Below are 12286 nucleotides of genomic sequence, written 5' to 3'. Positions count from 1 at the left end.
TGGCTCTCGTTCGTAAATCTCGACATTACTTTCGGGAATACGAAAGAACTCGAAACCCAGAGTATTTGACACAAGTTCGTAGATGGCAACGGACGGTGCATAATTATATTATTGCTCACAAACAGCTTAACTGGAGCAAAACCTGCAATCAGCTGAATACAGAATCACACCCGACGAAATATTGGAAGAAGTTTCATCTTCTAACTGGTCAGAAAGTAAGTTCCACTTATCCTCTTCTACATAATGACCAGCCTTTACATACAGACAAAGAGAAAGCAGACGTTTTCGCCACCCATCTGCAAACAGTCTTTACACCTCCTCCTAGCATTCACCGCCGCAGTCCCAAAGTTTCAGAAGAAGCAATTAACAAATTACTACAGCCTTCCGTCCATCACACTTTAGACTTCAATAATCCTTTGACTAGGGACATCACTTCTGGAGATATTCATTCCGTTATTAAGCGCAAACGTAGCACTGCTCCTGGCTTCAATCAAATATCGTACAGACTTCTTAAAGAATGTTCGGTAAACTTCTTCATTTTTCTGGCCACAGTATATACCTTTATACTCCGTACTGGATACTATCCTGGAAGGTTTCAAAAGTTTGCATGTTTCTTAAACCAAACAAACCGCCAGATTCTGTACAATCATATTGTCCCATCCAGCTTACTTCCACCCTGGGCAAAGTCTTTGAAAAAATACTCGTACTACGTTTACACCCCTATATCTCTGAACGTCAACTTTTACCACTTCATCAGACTGGATTTAGACCTCATTACAGTATAAATGACCAATTATTACGCTTAACTACAATTCTTACTAATCAATATAATAAATCTCTTCCATCCTGTCTTATACTAATGGATCTTGAAAATGCATTCGACCGAATTTGGCACTACGGATTACTTTATAAACTAATTAAGTTGGGCCTCCCTCTTTCATATATCCGAGTCGTATATTCATTCACACTTAACCGTATTGCATATGTCAGCGTAAACAAGTTCTTATCTCATCCAGTCTTCCCACACACAGGGGTGCCGCAAGGCTCTAGTCTATCGCCTCTTTTATACATCTTATATGCTTCAGATTTGCCATCTCCAGCACCGAACACTTATCTATTCCAATATGCTGACGATACAGCCTTCCTAACATTAGGAAAAACAATACAACAAATTAACATAGATTTGCAGGCTACGATTTCAGCTTTCCTCGACTGGTGTGGCAAGTGACGATTGTCAGTTAATGAAGACAAAACTCAGACACTAGTTGTTCTCCCCCCTAAGTGTCGTAGTAAAGTTCGACGTAACCCAAATTTATTGCAGGTACGGGTAGGCGAACACATTCTTCATCCTTCCAAAACAGTCACGTATTTAGGTATCGTCTTTGACGAGAAACTACGATGGACACCCCATCTTCAGAAACTTGCTACGAAGACTAAAAATAGACTACAACTTCTGCGACGTCTTGTTGGTCAGAACTGGCTTTTAAACTCTAAGTTACTGCTTAGCACCTATAAAGCCTTCATGAGAAGTGTACTCACTTTTGGTCACCTAGCATGGTGTTCAGCCCCTCAGAAATTTTATAATAGACTCGAGATTCTAGAGAGACACGCCATTCGCTTAGCATATCGGATCAAACTCCCATACCATAATACTGATTTATATGACAAAATTGACTTTCCTCCGCTCGTTCACCACATCGCCCACTTGCGTCAAAAGTTTATAGCCAAGAATCTCCAGGATCGGAAGGATATCTTTCAAGATACAATATTTACAGACTTGCAGCAAAAATCTCCACATAAATACTATTATACATCACTCCGCATCTTGCTTTCACTATACCTTCGCAATATTCCAGCAGATCATCATCATACCGAGTTCTTCCATCATTACCTCATTCACCAGCATATTCCTCATCTTTTTCCATTATAGCACTGTCTCTCTACACCACTAATAAGGGCTCTTCATATGTCTCTCATCAGTCCTGAGCCGCCCCAGGACAGAATATTAACATACATTTGTCCATTGTAACATCACTATAATGTGTTGTAGCTCAAGAGCACCTCATTCATCACCATACATTAGTCGTCAATTTCTAACTTACTATATTTCAACAATACTCCGTATATTCCTCATTTTTTGCTTCTGCACTATTTATTATCACTGTCTTTGCACACAGATTATTGTTTTGTATGTACACCTTTGTTCACTAGTTTAATATTATTGTTGTAACATTTGTTTAATATGTTATTATTATTGTTGTTTATGTATATTTCTTTCACAGCTCATTGACGACCTATAAATTAAAAAAAGAAAAATGATGATCACAAACCCCAGGCCAAGAGAGAGGGCGAAACCCTCTAGTGGCAGATTGTATTAACCTCCTTGATACTAGATTGGTATATTACAAAGAATTTCTCTTCCACTAATTGATGCCCCTCAATTTCTGAATAAAGAAATAAAGTATTACCTGCACCTACTTACCTCAAAAAAAAACTGCTCACTTTAGTTCCTATAGAGTTTTGAAAGAGTTTCTAATTGGCTTCTTTTGCAAGATATATTTAATCTTAACAACTAAGCACAAAATGCCATCCTTGGAAGTCCGCGTTGCAAAGAATACCTAGGTAGTGCGAGGGTTAATGTAGCGCCCTTCACGAGTGTATAACGGTATTGTGTATTTTACTTGTAATCTTAAATATCATTTCTTGTATTTACGGGAAATATATGCTATTGAAATATGCACAAGCTAATTAGGAGAAGAAGAAGAAAAATATAAAAAGAAGTAAAAATTAATTACATATTTTCTGATATTATTATCGATATTTTGTTAACATGGTAATCTGACGATATGTGTTATTGGTCGTCATGGAAACGAGAAACAATATATAACAGAAGATCCATCTTATAGAATCAACATGTATGTCATTTAAAAGGTGTAAATGTTTAATTCATTACGTATTATAATAAAAGGTGGTGTGTTCAAGTGAATTTCAGAAAATGATATAGAATAGACTAGATTATATTTATTCGAACTGTGGGCTAAAGTGTAATCCTGAATATACCAAATAAAATATATTGGCTACATTTTATGTGGCGTCTTCCGCAGCAGGATTATATTTTATGTGGAGTTGTGCCGAAGTATAGTAGGCATAATTCGAGAATAAGATAACGTTAATTAATAGACACTAGTCTACTAAACAGGAAAACCTTTAGATTGATTTTAAGATTACGTAGCAATTTTAGCAAATCCAGCAACACGGAGTATACTTTGTTAAGGAGTAAGAGAGAATTTTACAGAAATATTAAAATGAGTGTTACCGGAAGTGAAAGTATACATGAAGAAAGTGGTAATATAGAAATGAACACATCCACGAACATAGCTGACTTTATCAGACAACTTGGGGATCAAATGAAGCAACAGATTGAACGGATTAAGTAAACAAATCAACAGATGGACATTAAATGGGATACCCGAATAGAGCAAATGAATCAACAGTTACACTCGAAATTTGAATAGAGTGATCGTAAAATGGAGTAGATTTTAAATAGGTTCACCGAAGTTCAAAATTCTGTAGAAGTTGTAAAAACTGTAATCACTAACTATAATAACCAAAGTAAGGATTTACAGGTAGATTTGCAGTTACCGAAGAAATTTCGTCATAGGTTAGCATGAATATTTTAAGTGAACCTCACCCTTCCAAAGAAACTACAGAGAATACAGATCCTAAGTTTGCATTGGTGAAATTTGCTGAGCTTTCGCAAAAACATAATGCGGTATTGCTTGGATCAGATTATCGCAACTTCTCTCTCGATTCGAATGTTTTTAATGGCCTTACTGATGCTGTGTGTAACGAAGATTATGCATGCATGCATGCATTATGTATGCATCAATATGCGAAAAGTTATGGTTATCTTCTTCTAGTGAATGCTATTGATTGCTTGTATTCACGGTATGTTCAACACGATATTAATCCTGGAGATGAAGTAATTGTAATGGAACCGTTTAATGATATGTACGCGACACCGGTTCATGTAGCAGGAACAAAGTTGATTCCAGTACCCATGAAATTCAGAAAATGAACGTGTGTCCCCACCAATGTTTGTAGCGATTGGTCGATTGAGTTGGAGCTGTTGAAATGTTCATTCAACGAAAATACCAAAATGGTAGTAGTGAACAATCAGACGGCGCTATTAACGAATGCGGTGCAGTGCGTTGACCTCAATCATCTAGGTATGACATTGCAAAATTTTGAAAATCCATCAATAGTGCAATACAATACTAACCTGAACCAAACTAATCTTAATCGAAACCAAGTTCGAAATATCCACGTGAGAGTAAAGTGTGATCCCATCGTGCTACACTTAGGAAGCAGGTAATTATTAGATCTAATTTCCCTCGAATTGGATTTCGTAGAAATTTCATATATGGCAAAAATTCTCAAAATAGGAAACAAAGGACTGTAGAAGTAAATATCGCGCAAGACTGTATTCCGGTTTATGACTTTCAATGCAACTTAAACGAATTCGTTGGTCATTCTAACTTAAACGAATTCGTTGGTCATTCGTTAGTAACTTCAGCTAAAGTTAGGGCGTCCGAGAAAACCGTATTCAATTGATTCTTGTTTTGTTTCACTGTAAATATCGTTATGATTTCGCTTGTTATTCGTACTTTATTTGAATCCTATACAGATAATATAAATGTTTAATTCATTACGTACTAATGTAGATGAATACATATAGTGCTTATCAAAGTTATGATAACTATGATGATTCTTAATATGATACTTTCTTTATGTGTATTGTTCTTGATAATGACTTTGTGTTCTTAAAAATGTTTAGTAAAAGTCATGCATATAGGTCCATATTTATGTATCAAGCAAATTAATCCTAAAGTTTTCAAACTAATGGATGTGAAAACTGGTAAACTTTTGGATTTACGCAATATTGATGAACCAAAATTATGGTGTTCCTCAAAACATATTAAAAGTAAATGGATACAGCTAGTTAAGACATTAATTCGTTCTGAAGTTGTATCCAAGATTAACATAAATTACATTTAATCTTTAAATTCTACTTAATATTATAATTTCTTTATTTGTGTTAGTTTTTGTTATGATGTTGATTATCTTGTTTTATTTTAAACGTTGTCGATATTTCGTTTGTAATTTGAAAGTCGTTTGAATGTATATATAATGTAGTTGATCCTTTCTCGTTCAAAAGAACAATTATAAGAATGTCATAATAATACCTTTTCCAAAACCTTCCTAATTATGTCCGAGAGAATAATATAGATTTTTATTAACTAACTAACTAACTCTGTGGCCTATGGAACCCGGAGGTTCAGTGCCGCGTTCACAAAAGCTCTCCACTGACTTCTATCCTTAGCTAATTGGATCCAGTTTCTACTTTGTATTCCTATCTCTGCGAGATCCATCTTAATATTATCCTCCCATCTGCGCCTAGGTCTTCCTAATGGTCGTTTTCCTATGGGTCTACCAGTCAAGACTTTGAAAGCGTTTCTACTTTCTTCCATTCTAGCTACATGACCTGCCCACCTAAGCCTCCTAGACTTGACGACCCTAACAATGTTGGGTAAACCGTATAAACTATGTAGTTCCTCGTTATGAAGCTTCCGCCATTCCCCATTCTCGTTCCTCTTGGGTCCGAATATTTTTCTCAGGATCCTGTTCTCAAATACTTTCAGTCTATGTTCTTCCCTCAGAGTAAGCGACCATGTTTCGCAACCATACAGAACAACAGGCATGATTATCGTTTTATATATTTTAAGCTTCAAATTCCTCGACAGAATTCGCGACGACAAGAGATTTTGAACCGAATAGTAACACGAATTCCTTGTTTTTAGTCGACATTTAATTTCTTCGTGAATATGATTTTTGTCTGTTAATATTGATCCTAAATATTTGAAAGTATCCACTTTATCAAAAGTATTATTTAATATTTTAACGCATCCACAATTTGCCGTATTACGGTCCCGACGCACTTCCATGTATTTAGTTTTCTCTGCATTTACTTGTAAACCCATGTCCCTGCAAGCGTTTAATAATATCTCTGCATTTATTTCTACTGTTCTCCTATCATCCCCTATTAAATTTACATCATCAGCATATGCCATAACCTGGTGAATGCCGTTCAACTCTAGGCCCTGGTTGCTATCTTTGATTTTCCTTATGGCGTATTCCAGCACAAAGTTAAATAATAATGGCGACAACGCATCTCCTTGTTTCAGGCCATTTTCGACGTGGAAGCTCGTGGACAAAAATTTTCCTACCCGGACTTTACTTTGGGATTCACTTAAACATATCTTAATTAATCTAATTAGCTTTCTCGGTATTCCAAGCTCTGTAAGAACGTTGTATAATGTTTCTCTCCTAACCGAGTCGTAAGCCTTTCTAAAATCAATAAATAGTTGATGTACCGGGGTATTGTATTCCCACTTCTTTTCGAGTATTTGGCGAATGGTAAATATTTGGTCGATAGTTGATCGATTTCGTCTAAATCCGCATTGATAATCTCCAATAATTTCATCTGCGTATGGGGTCAATCTTGCTAACAGAATATTTGAAAGGATTTTATAGGATGTTGACAGAAGAGAAATGCCTCGATAATTATTACAGTCAGTTTTGTCGCCTTTCTTGTGAATTGGAACAATGATTGACTCTTTCCACTCTTGTGGCAATTCTTCCTTGTTCCAGATAAGGAGAATGAGTTTGTGTATCTTGTTCCACAATTTTTCGCCTCCAGCTAAAATTAACTCAGCCGGAATTTCATCTACACCCGGAGATTTGTTTCTTTAATTTCTTTATAGCGGCTTCCACTTCTATTCGATTGGGTTCTGGAATATACGGTTCTGCGGTGTGTATCTCCTTTTCTCCACGCACATTAGTTTTTGGCTGCGTGTTCAGCAAATCGTCAAAGAAATCTTTCCATCTATTTAAGAGGCTATCCGTATCAGTGAGAACTGTTCCGTCAGATTTCTTTAATATATAAGCACGAGGTTGATAGGCTTTCTTAAATTCGCTGATCCCCTTATACATGTCTCGAATATTTTTATTTTTACTATTATCTTCAAGTTCCTTAATTTTAGCTTTCAAAAAATCCCGTTTCTTTGTTCTAAAAGTTTTGGAAGTTTCCCGCCTGATATCTGCGAAATTTTGTGTAGTTGTTTCATTCGGATTTTGTAGCCACCGTAATTTTGCCTGTTTTCTCTTCTCTACTAGTTTAATGCATTCTTGGTCGAACCATGGTTTGTTCCTACGTATTTCCGCGTGTCCCAATTTTTCTATTGCTGAACTTTTAATGCTATCTCTAATTTCAATCCAAGTATCCTCAACACTAGTGCACTTCGAGTCTTCTAAAACCGAGAATCTATTCGAAACTTCAATCTGGTATTCCTCTCTTACCTTGCTCTCTTGTAATTTCTTTAAATTAAATCTCTCCGTTTTCGGACATTGAGGATTACATTTATTCAACGATAATCTCTCCCGTATTATCGCTGCTACCAGGTAGTGATCAGTGTCACAATCAGCCCCTCTGAACGACCGGACGTCAATTATGCTAGATTGTCTTCTTCTATCTACTAAAACGTGATCAATTTGATTATGTGTTTTTCCGTCTGGTGATGTCCAAGTGTATTTATGAACGTCGCGATGTGGGAATTTTGTACTCTTCACGATTAGGTTTTTGGATGTTGCAAAGTTCACGAGTCTAACACCGTTGTCATTACTTTCCTTATGCAAACTTTCGTTCCCTATAATCGGTTTGAAAATATCCTCTCGTCCTCCTTCGCATTGAAATCCCCTAATAGAATCTTCATGTGGTATCGCGGGAGTTGGTTAAATATCCGTTCAACTTCTTCGTAAAAGCTATCTTTTATATCGTCACCCTTATCTTCAGTTGGAGCATGTATAGATTTTTATTAACTTTCAATTTACAATAAATGACATCGAAATGAAGAATTTAATTAGGACCCAAAACTAAATAACTAGTATACCTCATTTTGAATGTACCTTCCCTTATCGTCAATGAATTTTATGAATAATTAAAATAAAATTATGAAAATTAAAATAAATATGAAGATGATAATAATACAAAATGAATATAATATATAGTTATATGAATTGTAATTTTTATATATACGAGGGACATTCAAAAACTTAGGTAATTAATATGGAATATCTAACGGTCCAGGGTTCTTTTTTTAATTGTAAACAAAAAAGTCCCTATTGTTCAAGCGTCATTATGTAACGGTATTGTGTATTTTATATGGAACCTTAAATATAATTTCTTGTATTTACGGGCAATATATGCTATTGAAATATGCACAAGCTAGTTAGAAGAAGAAGAAGAAAATATAAAAAGAAGTAAAAATTAATTATTTTCCGATATAATTATCGATATTTTGTTAACATAGTAATCTGACGATATGTATTATTGGTCGTCATAGAACCGAGAAACATAATATATAACAGAAAATCCATCTTGTAGAATCAACATGTATGTTATTTAAAAGGTGTAAATGTTTAATTCATTACGTATTATAATAAAAAGTAATATCAAGATGATGTGTTCAAGTGAATTTCAAAAAAGGGTAGTAGACTAGATTATATTTACTCGAACTGTGAGCTAAAGTGCAACCCTGAATATACTAAATAAATGTATTAGTTACAAGTGTGAAAACCAAACGGCTATTGAGATTGGAAAATTTCCATCATTTTATATTGAAAACCGTCTATTTCCAAAATTTTCCTCTCTTTTTATTTTTTCGTATCTTTACATATATGATAGTTCGCCTACGGTATGATACACCCACTCGCATGGAGGTCGAAAACGGTAATTGATATTGAATTTTATTTGGGTACTATACAAGAAAGGAAAAAGACACAGATAGAAAAGTCATCTGTAAAAGAAGCCAGTAGCTAACAGCTATTGATTTCTGAAGCATTATAACTGCTAGTCTTTTGTTTAGTAACAAAGATACTTTTCAGTAGTGTCAATGCTTTAGATAAAAAGGAAAAAAAGAAACTTTTTTTTTTAAGATGTCGCTATTGAGGGTAGTCAATTATATAAATGACTACGAAGAGTAAAATAATTGGAAAGTCCACTCATAGAAAGAACACAAAGGTTCTAGAATTAAAAAGAGAAAAAAAAATATGTTTTTACACAATGAACAATGGCAAAACGAACAGTGATTTCCTTCTCATTTCGACAGATTCAAATGTACGGAGAGAAACACATTTTCAAAATTCATTTCCTTAAACAGAAAGAGATAGTGCTCAAACCTATGTATTGGCGAAATGTTGAATACGAGAAAGTGTTAAAACGAATTTAAAAGTGAATTTGAAACATCTCTCTTGTTTCACTATCTAAAATACAAGTAGATCTTTTCTCTAGCTAAAGGATTTCGATCATATACTTAATTTAAGCAATAAAGCTCTTTTGACGACCGAGTTATCTCTTTTTCTCGTGCGATTGATAAAGTTAGCCTTATTTTAATGTTTTCTTCTTAACTTTTATTATATTACTATTGTTTTACTAGTATTTATTGCTATTCGTTTTATGTTCAGTTATTTATTCTTTAGGCTCTTTTCGTAAGCCGTTTTTGAGTTTTTATTTTGATATTCTTACTTCGTTTTACTGTATACCCTTCCAACCTTGTATACGTTGTTTACAGCGCTATACGTGGAGTACGTATAAACGTAGAGAGTGCGGTTTAGAACATGACATTCGAGGTCATACCTGCTCGATTGAAAAATATGTTTCAAACCTTGGCAAGATGTGTACATGGGATTTCCTAAAGGAACATAGGGATTACTTGCCAGATTATAGTGAATCAGGAAATCCCAGAATAGGGAACACATTTATCAATCGAGCCTTCGAGTGTCATGTTCTAAACTGCACTTTCTACGTTGCATTGGTTTTGAATTATAACCCTCTGAAGTTCATTTTCCCACGTTTTCGGCACCCTATATCGCCGAAACTATCCCTAACTGACCAAAGTTCAGAGGACTCTATTGCTGATTTTGGTGTCGGAAATCAGCTCCTGAAGTTTCTTCAAATAGTTTTTTACCATCCTGCATAATTTGACGAAGTACGAATAGAACATTAGATAAATTCAATTTGACGATATCTGAAGGAAACACTAGAGAAACAAATTATTTGACGCATATTCTTGTAGGTGCACGTAATTACTATTTCATCACGAATACAGTAAGTGCATGACCTCAGCATCAGTCAAGAAACAAAACGACTTGGATTCCCAAAGTGTGACATTGCAACGCTAAACTCAGAAAAAGAGGATTCCATATCCAACTGTGGATCCGACTTGCGTTATACGGGAGTGTATCGCCTACAGAACTTCTATTAGATCAACATATCTTTAAGTCTAAGGTATGTACTCATTTCATATTTGTCAATGCCCAGTCATGATACGGTACTTGGAATAACTCTACAGACACGAATAAACATAAGTTACACACAATAAATAATTCTCCAAAAGTAGATTCTTTTTATTTCGTTATAAACAAAATGTTCATAAAAAAATGAAATGAAATCTCTAAGTTTTACGTCCCACGGTTATGCCGGTTAGCCTAAAAGAGACGGTAATGATGAGAGATGAGTAAAATGGTGGAATGAAGAAAGTGGGAGGAAACGGGAGAACCCCGAGAGAGCCCACGAGCACGGCGTTTGTCCACCACAAAGTCCACACGGCGCGAGTTGGGATCGAAGCAGGGACCCCAAGCACCGGAGGTGAATGCTCTACCACTGAGCCACGGCGCTCCGCAGAATGTTCATGAATATTGGTGTAGGAACTATCAATGACTAGAGTCCTAAAAAAAATGTTGGCTATTTCTATGACTACTCTCGCGTATGTCCTGTTGTATGTTAATCATGAGGATAGCATTCACCTTACTGATACGAAATTATTTGCATTGTGGAACATTTAGACTGAAAGAGGGAAATTTTGTTGTTCTGAAGAGATTTTATGCTGTTTCAGGTTGGCAAAACTGACCAGACATCAAGGAAAAGGTGTTTTTTTTTTTCGATCTCGAAACACGATATCGAAGTTGCCAATTGTTAATCGCCAAAACAAACACATGTGTCGTAATTGAACACATGTGTTGCCAATTGTCTATCGTCAAAGCTAACACATGCTTCCCTTAGGCCAACCATCTACTGAGTCAATTTTTTTTTCTTTCTTGTCGGTAAGATGCTGTCACCTAACGAGAAAAAGTAGAACTAACTCATGCCATGTATCCACTAAAAAAATTCAGCATCTCCAGGATTAATACGACCATTAATAAAGGATACGCTTTTATTACATCCCGATAGATGTCACTGGTATTCTGCAACGGAGTATTCTATGACATCCACATGAATGTCACTGGAACGCAAGGGGTCAATAATAATTAGTGTTTGGTAAGTCAGAAACCTTTCTTTGAATTTAGGTTTTACCAAAGTCAGATTAAGCAATACTGAGAAAGAAATTGCAATTGATGTTACCACAGAGTGTTAAAAAAATTACTGTATACGGTAAACGTTAAATGATGCAGACGTGGGAAGCTTATCATATTAGGAGAGGTAATGCTTAATTTGTTTTCCTGTCCGAAGTATGTTTCAAGATTACATTCCTACGAACACAATATACAGGCTTTGCACTTACTCAACATGCAATACAAGGTAGTAGAAAAGCGAATATTTTTTCTATAGTTTATTCAAGGAACGTACAGTACCTCATGTAAACAAATGCACATGGTGCTTGTTTCATTTTATTGGTTAAAGAGCCTTGGAACATCCATGCGGCAGAAGGAAATAGTCCATTGGTAAGTAAGCTGCTTTTCAATGTTTCTGTTGCTTATAACGGTCATTATCAGAAATACAATTTCCTTACAATTAAATAAGAGAAACAATACTGTATCTAAGAAGTAAATTGAATTAATGCAATAAAAGAGAATACGCATGCGCAGAAAGTGGCTTTGACCCATATTACGCGCGAATCACAGTTTACAATATGGCCGCGTGCGGGGAATATATATAAAACGTTGACTAGCTACAAGCACGTGCTTCTTGAAAGAAGCGCTGACCGATAGTCAATCACCCGATGACTGGCGGAGTAATGTTTACACAGGATCAGAAGGTTCGTTGAATGAACTTTAGATATAGATTAGAACACGACCGTAATTTTCAAACTCTTTTTCTTCAATATTTCTATTGATTATATTAGCGCTGTTATTATAGAAGCTGTTCGCCTTTTTATTTAGTAATTGGTGG

General features: G+C 35.4%; 1 protein-coding gene across 1 annotated transcript; it reads left to right on the top strand.

The window, feature by feature from the left end:
* The first annotated feature begins 3667 nt into the window (after positions 1-3667).
* Positions 3668-4078, top strand: LOC145685416 (kynurenine--oxoglutarate transaminase 3-like). Its single transcript, XM_081757810.1, has one exon. The coding sequence runs from the start codon at positions 3668-3670 to the stop codon at positions 4076-4078; it is 411 nt and encodes a 136-aa protein (XP_081613936.1).
* Positions 4079-12286: the final 8208 nt, after the last annotated feature.

This window comes from Thermobia domestica, chromosome 5, assembly GCF_964235325.1.
Source record: "Thermobia domestica chromosome 5, izTheDome1.hap1.1, whole genome shotgun sequence".
NCBI lineage: Eukaryota > Metazoa > Arthropoda > Insecta > Zygentoma > Lepismatidae > Thermobia > Thermobia domestica.
Note: the sequence above shows the minus strand (reverse complement) of the source record. Positions and strands in the feature narration are given on the sequence as shown.

Coding starts and splice junctions, on each gene's coding strand:
- LOC145685416 (XM_081757810.1), top strand. CDS start 3,668: ATGAATATTTTAAGTGAACCTCACCCTTCCAAAGAAACTACAGAGAAT.